Source organism: Melozone crissalis, unplaced genomic scaffold, assembly GCF_028551555.1.
Source record: "Melozone crissalis strain CALT ecotype California unplaced genomic scaffold, PUWL_Pcris_2 ptg000027l_1, whole genome shotgun sequence".
NCBI classification, from domain to species: Eukaryota; Metazoa; Chordata; class Aves; order Passeriformes; family Passerellidae; genus Melozone; species Melozone crissalis.
Window position 1 is genome coordinate 7,216,500 of NW_026535805.1, and position 19,063 is coordinate 7,235,562.

Consider the following 19,063-nt stretch of genomic DNA (forward strand, 5'->3'; position numbering starts at 1 on the left):
TTTATTTTAATAATAATCTTTTTTATCTAAATCACTAGTAATTTTTTTTCTACCTCAAAGTATCCTTTAAATACTGTAAGTCCAGACAATCTACAGATCTGCAATGAAAGGAAAAAAGAGAGAAGTGCATGGGTAAGCAATACTTTAAATGAATTGGACTTGTTTTTAGCTTGGAATTTATTGTGGGTTTCTTTTCTTGAATGGTCCCTTTCTTAATATCTTTCCATAGCTTTTTTTTTTTTGAATAAAAAAGTATATCTTTCTAGCTCTGCATACTTGCAATCTTCCTGCTGTGACACTACCCACGCAACAATCAAAATTGTAGGTAAAAGGACAGGGACAGCACTTTACAGATATCACTGCACTTTTAAATCTGTATGGATTATATGGACAGTTATAAATTCTGCTTGGTCGGTGATCTCTGGTTAATACCAAGACAGCTTTTCTAGATTATTCTAATGTTGTACTGTTGTGACTTTCCCTCTTAGACTTGTGAGTCTAAGAGGGAAAGTCACAACAGTATGGATACAAGACAAATTCTGTATGGATACAAGACAAAGCTTAGTCCTGCTCCCTCTAGAATACAAATCAAACCACTCACTTACATGAAGATGTTCTTCTCAAAAGGCAATAAAACCTAGGCAGAGGTGTGTACAATGTAGAGGGACTAGTGGTGAGAAAACTGACTTTTGTTTTTAGCTTCCCACACACTTGACCAGAAAGCTGCTCTTCTTCTTTTTACTTTCAGTGCTTGCAAAGGAATTAATATTCTGCTTGCCTGAACTGATAAAAAATCTTTTTTATTTGGGTTGTAAGAGAGCTCTGATATATTTTTTAAAACTTAAGGCAATAGCAGCATGTAGTGCATAAGTAGATTTCTATAACCACAGCATGTATTTCAGAAATTTCAATATGGTCCTTGTTTAACTAAAGCAAATGCTAAATGAGATCTCTGTTTATGCATATATAGAAAATTAGATGTGTGGACAGAATTAGTACAAAATTGCTAGAATGAATCAGATAAATTATCAGGAAATTAAAACACATCATTGTATTGATACGAGAAATTATTTTATATTATGAATTCTAACAGATTATACTTCACCTTAGCCCATCCATTTCTGTTTTTAATCTTTCCCTCTCAATCACAAGACCCACAGTGTTTTTGTATCTCTGAGGAGAATGAGGTATCCTGGCAGGTAGCAGGAACATCTGTTAAGAGAAATCAGAAAGCATCAGTGTCAGGAAGTCTTTGTCTTTTGCATTGTCCTTTTTCTGCCCCTCAACCTGCAAAGTCTTCTGCTCCTTTCCCTGCTTCTCCCCTTTTTGTTGATCCCGTGTTGCTCCTTTGCAGCTGCACCCTGTGGTACCCACAGCCCTGCCAACACTGTTTCTTGCTTTCTCCGTGAATGATGACACAGTGACTGCAATCAGCACTGCCTCGATGGCAGCCAAGTTCTCTCCTCCTGAGGTTTGATCATCATTGCTAGACAAAATTGAAATGAAAATCTAATCAATTGCTCATCTGAAAGTTATAAACTTACTGCAATTTCTGAGTAATCGAAATGGAAATAAAAAAGCAGATTTTTTTGTCTGCTCAATAAAATGTCTAAACTAATCAGCCACATGTATCCTCCCAACTCAGTGAGCACCTTTGATTGCATGATGAGGAGTGCTACCCTCTCCAAAAATAAATAACAAATATGAGGGGCTATTTAATCATGCAAGTGACAAAGTGAATAGGCAACATGTGGTTAAGAGAAGTCTATTTCTGAAGCTTGAGAATAAACCCTTTCCTAGCAGCTAGCTGGTAACCCTGTATTCTTCAGCAGTACAGAGGTTTTTGCTAAGGCTGGGCAGTCATTAAAGTTTCTCTGTCTACAAACGGAGCTAATGAGGGTGCCTCAGCAGTACTAGTGTCAGTCCTTCCACCAAGTATTGTGCGCTCCTTTTCATTAGCACTTCTCTGACATGCTGAGATCTCAGCTGGGTGTGCCCCTGAAGTGTAATATCCGAACCTCATAGCTGAAAAACGTGGTTCTGTTTTGTCACTGAAAAAGTTGTAATACTTTCAATGGCATTAAGCTATTAGGTTTAACACTCCTTCCATTTTAAAGACTGTCTCCACTAGACCTAATAATCCTTTCCAAGACTTGAGTGCAGTCCAAGCTTGTGTCAATAACCATGAGTGGCAGTTGTAGTACATCTAAGTGGTAGTAACAGCCAGTGTCTATTCATGCTCTCGGTAAAAGCACAGCAATCCATGCTTTAGCAAGTGTAATACTAAAAGGAAAAACTAGATACATTTTATTCGTAAACTGCTCTTTTAAAGCTGTCCTACTGTGATGGTTGGAAAGGCAAGCTGTGAGGACTAAAGAAGGCTGAAAATGTATGAATAATTTCAATTCCTCAGTTTAGGCAGTTTGCTTAATGGTGTGGGTGGGTGAGTGAGAGTGTCTACCTGGCAAGGTGTAAATAAAAGACTGATCCAGCTGAATGTACATGGCAGATCCCATGCAATGCAGGGGAATAAGAACTTCTCTCAGTATGTTCTATGACTATCTGAATAGATGCCCCAGTTGTTCAGAGGGATTTTTATCTGTTATTGAAACAGTCAAATGTTGAACACAGTTTATTGTAATTTCCTATTATTTACTTAAAGTTTTCTATACAACATTCAAGCTTTTGTTTTTTTTTTTAATAAATTCTGATGCTGTCTCTTGCACAACAGGGATAAATTGATTCTAAATAACACATAAAACGTTCATTTAACATACTTATGTACAACTACAACAGAACAACAATCCTGTTTTACCTCCCCTTCTCGGATGACAATGTCTTTGTGTTTCCCATTTTCAATTATCTTCAAACACATATCTCCTTGAACCTGGTAAAAAAGCTGAAGAAATAATAATATAGCGTTAAAGCAGTTACTCCAAAGCATTCTGTACTTTATATTCTCTATACAAAGAATACATGTATAAATACATTCAATTTGCAGTTGCAAGTATTTACAGATTTTTTTCTAACAAAAACTGGCTTCTAAAATCTGTTGATTTTAAAAAAGTTACAGAATATGTATTATTTCTATTAGCTTACTAAGAATTAACAATCTATCGAAGAGGACTGTAACTGCATATAGAGCTATTCTCTGGACCTGGTGGAATTCCACTGTCCTGGTTTTACCCTTGGAATTACTTTTTTGGAGGGCTCAACATTGCAGTTCAGGCATCCATTAATTACACAATATAGAAAGCTTAATTTCAGATGTAGCAGAGTTTTTAATCAATCAAATTATATGCCAATTCTCCAAATAAGCTCCAAATATGCACAGCCAGGTTTTTTGGTGTACTTTTTCAATTTTTTAATGGTGCTTTCTCATTTGGGAAGAATTGCCTGTTTGGAAGCTGTTCTGCTTTACTTTTGAGGCTAAACCTTTTGTGGATACCCTCAAATCCAGCAACAGCTGCTGCTCTTCCCACTGTGTATATGTAAAAGGGTTACATTCTAAGGGTGTATAAGGACAGAACCACTGAACTCAAAATTCTGTCTTTGGTGACCTTTCCCTGGCTTTCAGACCAAAACCAGCTCTGCTTTGTGGGGGCTCTGAGGTGCTCAGCTCCTCATGTTTCATGACAGAACTGGATTTTCATCTGTAAGCAGATCTGTATCTTTGACCTGAAATAATGGGCATATTCCTCCTCATTTTTATGTAGTGCAGAGCAGTAATATCTCCAGAAGTCACTTTTGTCATGCTTTCCATGTTCACTTTACCACATCTAGAAACCAGAGTGCTAGTGCAGCTGAAGTAGTCTGAAACATGATTCAAAGTTAGAACTATAATTGAAAAAATCCCTTATTCATAGCAAGTCACTACAATTTCATCAAAATAAAAATAAATAGGGGAAAGAAGAAACCACTGGAGAATGAAAGCCCCCTGAACTGAACTCTTTCCAACATTAGAAAAGTTTAATCAATTTTTTAACCAGTATTATTTCTGAAAGAGTTTTTAAATATTAATACATGCCCCTTGGAACTGAAGAAACACCTCTGTGAACACGAGAAAGAATAAGTATGCATAAGGGAACAAAACAATAGGGAGAACTGAAGATACACTGGAAAAAAGCTCATGCTGAGAGCTTTTACATGAGTGAAAAGTTCACCTTGTGCCAGGGACATCACTACAGATAAATTATAACTCTTGTCTAGAAGGCCACAGTGCCAGGCTACTGATACTCACTGCAGTCCATTCCCCTGTGTTCCTTTGCTCTGGCTTTCCTTGGCATTTCCAAAGGGCAGCACCCAATGCTAAAGCAGCTCTCCTTCCACTGGGCAGGGCCAGCTGCTCCCTGCACAACAGAGTGATCTCAGTGGGGAAATGGCCTCTCCTTCAGTTCACAGGAGATTGATCTAAGACTGTATGATCTAGATGATTGTCCCACCAGCTGTGGGTCCTAGGGCGCTGATAATACTAGAACCTAAAGTATCGTTGTGGAAATCTTGAGCTTTGGAGTGTTACTTCCCCTGCAGCTACTGGGGCAGCTATTACTGAACACATGCACAGGACGTGTAGAGGAGGAAAAGGACAGCAGAGGTAGAGTTTAACCTGGTTCTGACATGAATCATGCAGATGAGAAACCTTACTGGAAATGACAAACTTGAGAGTTTGGATGTCAGCTATCCAGTTCAGAGGCAAAGCATGACAGCCATAAGGAAAGATTATAAACACTAAGTTATGAATTAGAAGAACTGTTTTGCAGTGGGAGAGGAGGAATGACGTGGGCTACGCATTGTCAATGAAAGTGTTTTTCTGACTGAATTTAAATAGTACCTTTCACTGAAAATTATGGTCTGTTCTTAAAAACGTTTTTTCTTTTAAATTGCCTGAGTGCTTCAGTCATCCATGAATCATCTGATGTAACTCTGATTAAGACGAGTGGCAGCAATTAGTGAATATACTGCTTTGCTTATAATATAACCTGAACTTTTTATCAAGGGAACTGTCAGCTATTTAATATCTCAGTGAGTTACAGTCCACGCCCATTTCAGAGGCCAGATTGGCAACACTGTCTTTTTCTTGGAAACTTTTTTCTAAATACTGACTGACTTTTGCCTTTTGGGCAAATCTAATGTTTTCGTAAGTCTTTCTTGGGAAAAAAAAAAATCAAAAAGTTAGAAGATTCAGGTGTATATATATGCATATACACAAATATATACACCTATAGGATAGTAAACCAATAGAGTTCATGCCACTTGAAAATATAAGCTTTCCCAGCTGTACTGTTCTTACTGCAATGATCTAGTATCCATTCTCCCCAGCAGTACTAAAAACTGAGGAAATGTGCAATATTTCTGCTCTATCAACATGTTATTAATGGCAAGGCCTCTTGTTACATTAAATGAATATATCTCTTCTTGTAGAAAAGCCTGGATTTGTATATTGCTACTGCATAATAGCTCACAATTGGGCATGAATTTTGTCTCTTTCTGGGTGAAAAATGTGTCTCAAGGAAGAAACAAAGGTTGTTCACCATTATTTTTATCCTTTGTTACTAAATGTGCTTATTTATTTATTATTGTATCTTCCTCCTTCCTTCTTCTTTTCCAGACTTCAGCATTTTGTTTAGTTTTCTGCTTACTATATGGTATCTTCTCGTTATGATTACACTAAAAACACCTCCTTTATTAATGCTCATCTTACCTCTAGAAATTATGAAGCACCTAAGAGTGCTTCTTTGCCCCAAGCATAACATTATTTCATAACATTACTCAATATGATCATTAAAACTGCAGATATACCTACGAAACTCAAATGAAAACACCTTAAGACTGAGAGGGTTTTTTTAAAATTAATTTAATTTCCCTTAAATTTTCTTTGCTGTAGGAGAAATGCATCCTTCTTCCTTAGTCTGCCTCACCCTTTTTGATCATGCTTCAAACCTGATAGCATTATGCCTGCAGGGGAAGGTAGAGTGGCCTGTGCTGAATCACTCTCGATTCTGTACAGGGGTATTCCATTCAATTATGAATACTCATAGAATGAAGTATGCTGGCATTTCTGGAGGCAAGAAGGGGAGATGCACAGAGATAGGAATTCACTGTTGCCATCAGTGGAAGCATTGCTGAAGCTGCTTGTCTTGACAGAAATTTCAACAGGGTAGTAGAACAAGTGGATACTACCTTAAAAGAAGCGCTAACATCCTCACTATATTAGTGTGGTGAGAATTGCTCCTTCATCCCGGTATCCTAGCAGAGTAAACAAAGAAGCATCTAGTAGTGGAAGAAGACAGGATCTGTAATTGGTTTGTATTGACTAACTAAAAAACCCACAAGTCTATTTTATTTCATGTACAGCAGTGAATGTAATTTAATTTGGATCCACCTTTGATATCAAACTCTGCCTAGACACAGGAACTCGGAGCTCCATGAGGGCTTTGATAACTGACAGCTTACTTACAGACCTCTAAAGTAGCAAGATACTTTCAGTTCTGCCTGCATCTAAAAATGGAATTTGGGATTGCTCAGCCACTTCTGGGATTAGGCTCTGGCTTGGTACATCCTGGCTTGTATTGCTTGTCATATGGCTAAGCATTAAATTAATTTGCAGAGCAAATCAAATTCTGATGTGGGAGTAGAGCCTGGGTGCTCTCCAGACTTCAGTGGTGACTGATCTATTTGGATACAGAAAAACACTTTTCTCCCTTTCTCATCACAAGGGTTTTTCAGCCATCAGAAGTCTACAAGACAAACAGATGAGGAAGGTAAAGAAAACTATGTTGAGGGCTTTTGGTGTGGTTTGGTTTTTTTACTTCCTTTTGCTCATTTACGTGTCATCTGTGAGATCTGAATACTAGCCAAAACTCATACCAACAATCTTACACAGCAAAACCATTTCTGAAGACACAATCTCCTTCTGATGGAAAAGGATCATCATTCTTATTACATTTTAATAGGAGCTTTGTTTCTTATTAAAATATTCTAAGAGTCTTTGACAGATAAATGTGGGTTTTTTTAAATGTAAAGAAGCAAAAATGTTTCTCTTGCTTTGCTGTGATTCAGGTTCTCAGATTTATTTGAATATAAGCACCACAAAACAACCTATGGGAATGCTCACTGAGCCCCACTTTCCCCTTGTTTTCAGACATCCACTGTCCTTGTAAAATGCCAAGGACAAATTGATCTGAGAGGGGAGAGTTTCTCAAAAGCATGCTGACTGGAGAGCAGCATACACTAGAAGGGGTCAGGCTGCATTTAGGCAGATAATCTGTCAGAAACTGGAGCCAAGTCTTACTTGTGGTGTCTGTGGGAGAGGGAGAGAAAGAGAAATCAAAACTCAGATGAGATGTGGCAGATGTGACCTCAAACCTGTATCATGTTTCAAAGCATGAAGTTGTATCTCAGTCAGACCATGTGAATGTGCTAGAGGAAGCTGAAGAGATTCACCAAGGTGATCAAGGGAGGGGGAACTCCTTCTCTGAGAGTTCTCTTTAGGACTGCAGTATGAGGGCTTTGGTTTGTGGGACTGTGCCAACAATTAGGTGGCTCTATCCATAGGAAACAACTTAGATGCTGAGAGCAGAAATTTAGTGTAAAATACAGCACAGTGAGAAGTGGGACTTCTAAATCCAAGTGGGGTTTGTGTCAATGCAAATGTGTTGCAGGTGGTAGATGAAAAGCTGATTTGAATTTCTCTGCATGGAACTGCACTGTTTTACATAGACTCAACATCAGAATGTAAATTGTTAAGAAATCAAAGTCAACAAAATGAAAGTCAGTTGAGATTCACTGTGTGTAAATGGTGGACTGAGGTGGGTAAAGAGATAGCATCCTAACTACTTTTGTAATCCTAGATTGAGCTGTTAGCATATTTCACTTTTCCCCAAAGCAGCCCACACATTGCAGTAAATAAATAAATTCTGAATTCTTGTACTAGAGCTAGGATTTGTTATGATTGTGGAGTTTCTCTGTCATTAACTTTCTCCAAAATATATGGTCCTCTTGAGTTTTCACTTACTTCTTTGGAAGAAGGTTTGTTTTTTTTTTTTTCTACCCTCAGGCTTTACAGGTAAGTAAAAATGCAGTAAATACACCATGAAGCCGGTAGGCTATGTAAACACTGAAACTCTTCTTGTCACAAATTCTATATATGATGAAAAATCCAAGACAAAGGTATGTTGAGGACTGTTCCCTAGTACCTGCTACCCCATAGTTCTGAAAGGTTGAGCACAAGAGGACACAGCCTCAAGCTGTGCCAAAGGAGGCTTGAGTTGGACAGCAGAAAGAATTTCTTTATGGATAGGGTTGTCAGGCATTGAAATGGCTGCCCAGGGAGGTGGTGGAGTCATCATTCCAGGAGGTGTTCAGAAACAACTGGACATGATACTCAGTGCCATGGTCATCTAGACCATGGTGGTTTCAGTCAAAGGCTGGACTCAATGATCTTGGCAGCGTTTTCCAACCTTAGTGATTCTGTGATCACATCAGGCCTGCCACAGAAACTTTCAGGGGCCTCAGCAAGTTCACTGCACAAGAATTGTAGTTACTAGTCCATGGAACACAAAACTGTCTTGACAAATGAGGCACATCAGAATAATGATTCTTTTGAAACCCTCAGAACTCATTACGTAGCACAAACACTTGCTAGAAAGTTCTGTCAGTATCAGATATATAGGTCCATCCTCACAGTACTTTTTTGCCATGTTCCAACAGAAGATGCATTTTCCAAAGCATTTCATTTTGCATGAGTCTGATTTAGAGGCAGAGAATGTCTGAGTAGAGGTTTGCTGACTCTACCTCTGTTCTGATGGAGAAGGGAGCAAAAGGGAACTTAAAAATAAGAATGAATATGACTTCCTGGTAATTCCAGCCGAAGACTGTGAATGGTTTAACTCTTCTAAGTTACAGCTTCATATTTCTCTTTAAAAAACCTGTCCCATGTAACACAGTCTCAGGTATGAGATTCTTTTTGTGCAGAATGGTGGCAATGAAGTAGTGCACAGAAGTTTAAGAAGGCAGTGAAGAGCTACAGAGAAAACTAAGAAGGAACAAAATATAAGGGTTATTTAGGAAATGCCTGCTTGTTGAGAGGAGGAAAGAAATTGTGCTAGACTAGCTGTCATTTTAGCCTAAATGGGTTCAGGAGACAATTCTAAAAGGCTTTGAAGAGACTTCAAATCAAGCTTCTGGGTTTTTTTCCTCCTAATTAGCCAGTCAGACCTAATCTTCCTGATACACCTGCACGTTAATGGCACCAGCAGAGAGCAGCTTGGGAGGAGGAGGATGCTCCTCAGCCCTTATCTCTGCGTGCCAACCCTTTGCTGCTGTGAACTGCAGGCTTTCAAGCACAAGTTCTGCCACAGGACACTCCATAAACTGTGTGATAACAGGCACGAGATAGTGAGTGGACAGATATAAACAATCCTAAATTTAACTTTCTCTCCAAACCAACCCTTCTTTGCTATGGGAATACTAACAGCAGAAGAGCATCAGCTAAATTTGCCTGAAGGATTTGTGGGTTTTCACATTTGTGATTTGGCCTGCTGACAGTATGTCTATACAGTCTGCCTTCAAATTATCACCCAGAACTATAAATTACCCTTTTTCTGACAAAATAATGAGCTGAACATGGCTTTGAATGTCTTTTTTTTTTTTTTTAAATCCCAAATCTAATTTAGGAATATGCCCTTTTGCTAGGATACTCTCTACCTCACAATTCTTCTCTAATGAGAAACATGGTTCTAAGTTAGATCATGGGAAGATGTAAATGTGTCTGTTAAAAAGCTATGGTAAAATGCAATGAATAACTATAATGTACTTTTATAAAACTGAACAAAATTGGCCCATATGTCAAACTGGTACATAACTGATAATGCTTCCAATGTGTGTATTGCCAAGTTTCCGATGTTATAGGGTTGTTATGTTTCCATTTCTGGTTTCTGAATAACTGTGGGAAGCTTACTATGTAAATGAGCATATACTGATACCTAAAAAACCTTGTTTCTACTTAAGTTAACAACAACATCACTATGCAACAGTAAATTAAAAATTACACCTTTACAGATATGGCTAACTTTTATATTGTTGAGAAGTCATATAAAGAGTTTATAAAAGGGTAGGCCATGTTATTTACAAATACAAGAACAACTTGCCGCATGAAAAAAAAAAAAAAAGTTACATTAAATCAGCCTAACTTTGGTTTTAAGGAATCCCAAACAGAGTGATGGCCTGGTCCCAGGTGCTGCCAGAGCTCTCCCTGCACAGCCCACGAGAAGGGACACAGTGTTGGTAACCTGGCACGTGATGGATGTGCCTGTGCCCACAGCCACAGGTGGGCTGGGAGATGGCAGTGACAATCCAGCACAGGTGGGAGTCACCCAGGGAAAACTCAGCACCTGCTCTTCCAGAGCTGTGTGTCTGCAAGGACTACACTCACCTGCACAGCACAGTTAGAACAGGAAGTCAGTGAAGGCTCCTGTGAAATGCTGGGGTGGGTTTGGGGAGAAGTGATTCAATGATAAATAAAGGAATTTTTCTTTCTTTTCAAAAGGATTTATAGGAACTTGACCCACTTCTGCCTTAAACTATGTCGATGCTTAGGCTTATGTTTCCAAATATACTTAAAATTAGGTTGCCGAATGTCATTGGAATGACATAAAGTTAAATTATTCTGCCGGGAAGCAAGGAAAATTGCCTCCATCCTGATACCCTTACTTCCAGGCCTCTAGTAATCACTTTCCCTTAGGATTCTTTCAGAGCCAGGGGTGGTGAAGTCCCCAGACAGAGCAAGCAATTTCAAGAAAAAGGCAGTAAACAAAGAAGGTGAAAATTGTTACAAATTTGTTAGGTTTATACTTTTTCTTCCTCCATGCTGCATTTGGTGCAATGGCTACTCATAACTCAAAGTTGGAATGACTTTGAGCCACCAGTGGAAAGGCTTTGAGCACAGGGGAATGATGCGAAAAATATTTAAAGACCCAATTCTTTACAAACTCAAATGAAAGCTGAAAAGCTGATGATTCTCACAAAGTCCACAAAAAGAGAAATTTCTAGTGAATTAAAATATTTTTGATTTTTGAATACCAAAGTAACTTTTGAAATATAGAGCAATCTTCTGCAATAAAATATTTTAAAATGCTTTGTAAAATGTATAAAAATATCATTAATAGTTTTTACAATGTTTTAAAAATATCATTACCTTCCTAAAATTCTGTTCCAGAATGTTGAAATTAGACACTTGGATGTGTCAAAACACTTTCTCTAGTTTCCTGTTGGAAATTAATTACAGCAAAACAGATCTGATCTCACATGCTTGTTTCAAAAGAAATGCACAGATGATATATGGTTCTGGTGAATGATTCTGTTTAAACCTATGAATATGTCTAATGAATAAACAGCACTGAGCCTGTCATTGCTAATCTGTAGCTTTAAAAGTAGCTGCACTTAATCATTATAGATAAATTAAATCTGAATAATAGAAACAGCCTATAGGTTACCTCTTCTCCTTCTTCAATATGATAATCTTTCCTTTCATTTGGCCCTCCAACAAACATCACATTTAATTGATAGCGATGCCTAGAAGAGAAAGTGACATTTTGAAGCTACTTCTGTTAATGATGTTCTTTATTTCATTTATTATTTTTAATTCTTTTTAGGACAGTGAGTCAATGAAACAATGTTGAGTGGAAAGCAACAGCCTATACAAGAACTCATACACCTTGGATGCACCTCTCTGCTCTGGCACTGTCCTGTTGGGTGACCTGAGGCCAGCTACCTCCCTCCTGGAGTTTCAATGCCTCCAGCTATGAAAAGGGGACTACAATAGCTGCCAGCTTGAAAAGAGCTTTGAATTGAAAAGATGAAGAATGTTACCTAAGAGACAGGAACTAGAAAAGAGGTTTTTCAACCTGAGCTGATTATGTAAAGGTAAAACTCTTAAAAGTTAATAAAGGTAAAAACATACTTCCCCCCCCCCCCCCCCCCCACACACACACACACACTGGTAGAATTACTAGCAGTACTGATGGTAAAAATTGCCAGTTAATTTCTGTTCTGCTTATACTGGTTTTGCTAAACTGGAATAACATTACAATGGTTTCATTGTGGTTGTGGCTATTTCAGAAAAGGAGATTCCAGGAAATTTCTTAACTCTGCCCCTCTTAAGAGCCCCAGTGAGCATTCCTCTCAGTTATCACAAGAAATGGCTATCACCTCAATTACCTATCAGTCCATTCACACTAATATAAAGGTAAGGTAGTAGGTTTTCCTTTGCTAAACAAACCCCTCAAAATCAGGCCTGTTAGCTGTGAATCAAAATTTGTTGGTCTGCTGTTGGACAAGCAAACTGAGGTGTATGAACCTCTGCTTTGCAATGAAGAGGTTCTGGGCAGCAACAGGGAACCAGCAGGGCCACAATCCCCTGAAACACAGGGAATGACAACGTGTCCCTGTGTCAGCACCATGTAAGGCTTAATTGAGAGAGGCTGTTCTGAGCGGTGGCACACACACATTCAGTCTGCTACTGTTATCACTTTTTCTGTGAAGAATGTTTAAATGATAATGACCAACACAGTGGGGACTAGTAAAGCAGTTAACCAGTAACAGTGACAAATTAGTTGGTCAAATAAAACTAAAGAATTAGAATTGACTGTTCTCTCCATAGGAAGCTGTATATTTTACAGCACTGGGCTTCATATCTGTATCACAAAATAAGGAACTGAAATCCAAATTGTTTGTACCACGCAGATTTAATATTCCTTTTCAACAGCACACTGAAATGCTTCTGCATTAATGAACACTTCTACTAAAGAAGGGCAGGATGACTGAAACAGCAGCAATACAGAAAATAATTAATGAAATAAATGAAAACTAACCCTGAAGAATAAAATAAGAGAAAGGCAATCTGTGTATCTTGTAGTCTGCTGTTAAGATGGGTTAGTTTTGGTTTTTTTTATAAACATTCAGTTTTGTTATTAGATCACTAAGTAAAAGTGAAAATATTGCTAATTACTGCTTGACTTCTTAATTTGGCAAATTTATGATTAATTATCCCATAGATTTACCTGGGCTATGGGTTAATCAATTAATGATTAACAAATGTATACTGACACCATTAAAAGATTCCAGCTATGAAATATGAGCAGGAACTCAGTGTGCCCACCTTGTTAAATAAAGTTATCTGGTTATTTACAATAAACAAAACAATATTTAAAGTTGCTTTAAATATTGTTATATTTAACAATTACTTATTGTTATTAAATATAACAAAGAAAGGTTTCAGTTAAGACTGCTAAAATGCAGGTAGGAGTATTGTAAAGGTTTCAGGGATGTGAAAATTACTTGACTGTACTGTTGTTAGAATAAGGACCTAATTAATGGAGTATTATGTTTTCCATATTCTAACATTTCTGTTCTCATCCCCATAAAGAAAATGGTACCAGCAGGTAACCCTTTAAAAACGTGGTATGACTACAAAGAATCAGATGATCCATGACCATACTTAGTAGTCCTTTTGAAAGGTAAGCATCATATTCTGAACTCAGAAGAGCTTTAGAAGTACCTGTGAAAATCAGCTGTGTCAAGGGGTTTGATTTTGCACTAATTGCTCATTGTTGAGGTTAAAAAGCATTTAAACTTACAAGGTAGTGTCATTAAAATACAATGTCAGAGCTACAATTTAATTAGATGTATAATTTTCTTTACTTTACTAAAACTCTGAATAGGGAGTAGTTCAGGAATTGAGGTTGTATGCTGCAATCCCAAATAGGTATTTAAAAATTGTGATCCTCTCAAATGTATGGAACACAATGTCATAAAAGCCTGAAAGCTGTAATAACTTTAGATACCAAAAGCCCTACTGATTTGCTGTAAGACCTAGTTTAAACTGCTAAGTCTTCTTCCTTGAAACAAAGTTACTTAAATTTTGTGGTGGTTGCCTTCCATGAGGCAGTAGGGCAGTGAGAAGATTGCCTTACAGCACGTGAAGGATCAAGCCTTTGAAAAAAAAGTTGAAAATCTATTAGCTGCTTCTTGAAAAATCACCTAAAACCTTTTCGAAAATCCTGAAAATTTAGGTAGCACCAGGTGCAGGTGATGGTAGACTCAGAACCCATGCAGTAGATGGTTTTACTCTCCTTCTACACAGGCTAAAGCCATGTTGGAAAAATGGATTTTGTTTTAAACGATGTGATTTTTATCACAAAAAATGTTTCTTGTTTCACTGTAGCTTCCTAAAATGTTTATGGGGCAAAGTTCTACGATAGATGCCACATTTCAGATTTACAGAACTACTAGTAAGCAATACAGAACAGTGTAGTAAGCACAAAGAAGATTCATTGTGCTGATAAGGAAAGAAACACGTGAATATTCCATATAAATAAAATACTAAAATTTTCCCATTATCATTGGTAGGCTTCAGAAATGAATATACGTCATAAAATGCTTCCTAAAATCCATTTTGAAAATGAAAGAAATGGGAACACTTGCAGTGATTCAAGTTTCAGAATTTTTCAGTTCTATGCACAGCTGTAGAACTACACAGACATGGCAGTAATCATGCACTCTTTACCTTTTCTTTTTTCTTGTAACCACTGCTTTGAAAAGTAACCCTTGCCCCTGTGAATGGAAATTAACGTCACTGATACATTACTGCCAATTCAGCTTTTCATTAGAAAGGGGAAGGGCAAGAGGCTTTTTTTTTTAATGACTAAAATTGTAAAGGAAGTTTTTTTTTTTTAATTAAAGTTATAGAAAGAAAATGCTTTTTCATTTCTTTATAAAACCTGGGTCTATGTCACTCCTTAAAGAGAATACTTCCTAGTGAAAGCTTTCTGCATACAGAGTTTTAGACAAAGTATATTCCCCTCAGCTTCACTGACAAAGAAATCCTCATTAATATTTTGAGACACATTATAATAATTTACATTGGAATTTGGAATAATTTACATTGGAATTTGTTCACAAGCTTTGACACAGAGTATATGCATGGTGCACATACAACTGCATAATGCCCACACTTTTTTCCTTTATACTGGCTGTCTCATTCAGAATACTGTAAATAAATGGCTGTAAACCACCCCTTCAGGCTCCCTACCCTTCTGCCTTGACAGATCTGGAAATGCCCTGGGAATCTGATCCTCTGGTACCTCTGCCCTTCCTTTCTCCTTGTTTTCCAGCAATATAGCCTTCTGATTTTGATTGCTCCTGCAGCTTTGGCTCCTCCGTGATGTTGGAATGATTCTCAGCAGCTTTAGCTACTTCAGGTTGTAATTTGGTTTTGGATGTGATGCCAGCTCCTCCAATTTCTAGGAGTTTGTTGTCACAGAGCCTGACACAAATTCTTTTAACTCAGTCTCCCTGCCTACAAGTAACTTTGAGTTGAGACAAGTATCTTGTATTCAAGTTGATCTTTACAGATTCTACTGAGTTATTGCAAATCAGATTTCACTCACTTTCTTTTCTTTGGAACAGCACTATGGCTGCAGCCTGAGAGGAATTATGGTTCCTCATTAATCTTTGCCATGTATGCATTGTTGCAGCTTCCTCATATAGCTAGGAATATTTGTATATATAATAACTTGTTTTAAAAAAAATCTTCATTTACTTACATAAGCTTATTGCAAACAGGTGGCAAAAAGGCAGCTTTGTTTTCTTCTATCCATTTTCTTACATTCACAAGAAGCTCCATGGCCCACCAGCTATGAAACTTTTGCCTGAGATATCAGAATTTGCAGAGTGCTTTCTCCGTGAGCAGTCTGCCTGTGATTCCAGCCCCAGTGCTCAGGGGATTGGCTGCTAGGAGAGGTGTCTTCAGGCTTCAGTGTCAAAAGGGACAGGTCCATCAGCCAAAGGTTACTTCATAGGGAGCACTAATGCTCCAGCAGCTTGGCTAATAATTGACTAGTGTTTTTAAAATATATATTTTTACTGGAGACTGGGTTTTGTCTGCAGGGGGTTTCTTAATTCTCTTTATTGCATCAACTGGAGTGTGAACATTACAAAAATAGCCTTATAACACAGTCAGAAAAAGTCAGTGAGGCTGGGGCATTCACTCCTTTGAAGTCTTATACAGAAACCTCCGTTGAACATTCTACAGCTGAATGTCTGTGGTATGTGTATTTATTTGAAAATACTGGGATCGTCTTTTGTCAAGTAGCCAAAACACAGATGTCTCCTGCATTTTTAAGACCAAGAGTAGCTGTCCATAAATGCTCATCTTAATCTGATCCACTCTGCCAATGTTATAGCAGGGCCTGTGGAGAGCTGACCCTGATTCTGTGATGCCCTTTGGGAAAGTGCATCAAATTGTCAGGCTGTCACGATTTGACGCTGCCACAATGCCAGCGCCCCTATGAAAATCCATCCTCCCTGGTGTCTGCTGTGAGATGCGACTAGGAATAGAGCAAAGCAGGCTCCAACTTAGGAATAAAGAAGAGAAAACTTTATTAACTTATAACTATATGTAAAAAGAAACACACAGAAAGAATTAAAACCTTCCAAAAAGATTCCTTCTCCCCCCACCAAATTTCCAATACATCCATCCCTCAGATCACCAACTCTCATCCATTACCATCCTTCAGATAATCAATTCTCAGTTCATCAAGGAGTGAGGAGTCCCTCTTGTGCCATAGGCTTCCCCTGGAAACACAGTTGAGACCTCATGTGTTTCCTGTCACATGTGGCACCGCCTGGAGATCATTGCCATTGTGACCTCTTCCTTCCATGTCCAGTGCTCTCACCACTGAACATGGACCAGAGCTGCTTCTAGGGTTCTCCTTTTTAAGGGTGCTTTGCCCAGTTCTAAAAAGAGTACTGTCTCTCACTTTTAGGACACCTGTCCTCCCCCAAATTCACCCCCTAGGGCCGAGGGGTCTCAAGAACAGTGACCTTCTCCTCCACTGAAGATCGAGGGCACTACCACCTTCCTCATCCGTTGTCTCTGTTCACACACTCCTTCACATAACATCACTGCACTCTCTTGGCTCCAAGTCATTGCATCCCCCTAAATGCAGTCTCCATGTCACAGGAAAAATGGTTCTGTCCACGGCTATACAAGAAAAGTCCAGCCAAAGGCCACTCCATCACCTCCTCCCACCTAAGATTCTTCTCTACTTCTCTCGTGGCCCATTTCCTCTTATCTCATTTCTATCTCTCTTCTCATTCAGCTCTAGCAGGATCAGCATCTGTAAGGTTTCCATCATCTAAGAAAAGGGTTAAAAATCTCAGGCTCTGCCTGTCCAGAACTCCCACGCTGCCCTGCCAGGCACCTCCTCACCCCACTCCCTCTTGCCGGCCGTGCTATCAAATTCAAGGTGGCACAAGCACCAGCACCATCTCTCTCTCTCTCTCCTGGAGGGGGAGTGGCTGCCTGATGTCTCTTGGTGCTTCTCCACCCTTCCATCCTCAGGGCCCAGGCCTACCTCACCCGGCTGCACCAGACCCCAAGAGAGAGTTTTCCTGGGAGTGCTCTGCTTTTAACCCCCTGTGTTCTCAGAGGCATATCCATGTCCTCAGTGGCCACACCAGGTGCCAATATTCAAATCTGAGCACCTATTGGTTTGACCACAGCATCCCAAAAAACTCACTTCCTCTCAAACCAGGACACTGGCAAAAAAGAAATTGAGAAGAAACAGACTTTCCAGATCTTTATTAGTTTCTATTCCCTCACAAGTTGCTGTTCAAGATGTACACAGTTGCTATAGAACTGCTTGCTCTGTTCCCTGCCACCCCCAATTTTTTAAATGAATAAATCTATAAAAAGACTCAAAACACAGGAGATGAGTGGGTAAACAAAAAAATCCCAAGACATTACAATATCTTAGCACTTTGCTCTTGACGTATCTCAGTCTTCCACTTTTGTCTACACTGTGCTTAGTGGATGTGTATGGGTATAAGGTGATAAAATGATCTGGTTAAAAGCAAATGGCACATTCTCCATGGCTTGCACTATGAGCGGCGCAGCTACAGGCCCAAAAACTCAGCATGATGAGCAGTACAAAACTGGGAGTTCTTTAACTCGTACTGTTGTAATCTTCCACCAGGAGAAAGCAACAGAGTGTGACTTTGAACTAATAGTGTGCTTTTACCAAGTATTTGTAAGAGTGACTCTGTTTTACCTTTGTCTCTATCACTTCTTTGCAGTTTAGTTTAAACTCATTATGTAATTTATGGAACAGGAAAAAAATCTGTTTATTTTGAGATAAAAAGATCCCCATGTGGATTACAGTTCCACTGTATTGATACAATCACAATGGGACTAGCCATAATTTCCTCTGAAATAAGCCCAAAGTAGTTATTATTTAATTCTACTGCAAAACACCACCACCATATCACTTATGTAGCAAATGAAATTTCTAGCAGTTGCTGGCTGTGGTGAGACACCACCACACAGCAAACACATACGGCCTGGTTTTTTACTTAGAGACAGGTACAATTTGGTACTTTTTGTTCTGCAGGCTGCTGGCGGTTCTGTTCTTAGCTGTGAAGGAAAGAGAGCTTTTATTTAAAATGCACTTTCACTTAAGGGATTATGACCCAGACTGGAAGGACTGGAGAAGTGCAGACACTAGTTAATGACCATGGCTTTGTAAAGCTTTGCCCCATCATTAGTATCTTGTATTGCAGAGCAGGACTCCATTTGTTGGACATGAAAGCCAAGAGAATCTCCAGAGTCACAGCAGGAAAAAACACAGATGCTGGCATTGATTGAGCCAATCCCTGTTCATCATGGTATTAAAGTACCAGTTTTAACTGCAGGGCTCTTGTCTACAGCCACTGCTCTAATCCCTAGTCTCTGCTTTTCCCCACCAGGCAGAATACAAGGTACTATTACCTGCAGAGACAACTTTCTCAGTTGCAGGCTCATAAATCCATTTTGTGGCTGTTATGAGGTATGAAAACCTGACAGTTAAACCTACTCAGGGAGGAAACAAAGTTCACTTAAAAAATTCACCATTAGTATAAGGCTGAGGCTATTTTCACAGGGTAGAATTTTCTGAAACCTTCTGAAAATCAGTAGGTTTTGAAAAACGAAATTAATTGCCACTTCATGCATATAACAGTGGAGCTA

At 38.7% G+C, this 19,063-nt stretch overlaps 1 protein-coding gene across 1 annotated transcript in view; it reads right to left on the minus strand.

Annotated features, from left to right (window-relative positions):
• The window catches only part of HAAO (3-hydroxyanthranilate 3,4-dioxygenase), a 33,182-nt gene extending 17,500 nt beyond the window's left edge, over positions 1 to 15,682 (minus strand). Inside the window, exons 1-4 of the mRNA XM_054280462.1 lie at positions 15,603 to 15,682; positions 11,493 to 11,571; positions 2,816 to 2,899; positions 1,106 to 1,212 (exon numbers count right to left, since the gene is read on the minus strand). Coding sequence (XP_054136437.1) covers positions 1,106 to 1,212; positions 2,816 to 2,899; positions 11,493 to 11,571; positions 15,603 to 15,682 — 350 coding nt within the window. The remainder of the gene's footprint in view (positions 1 to 1,105; positions 1,213 to 2,815; positions 2,900 to 11,492; positions 11,572 to 15,602) is intronic.
• Between the last annotated feature and the right edge of the window lie 3,381 nt (positions 15,683 to 19,063).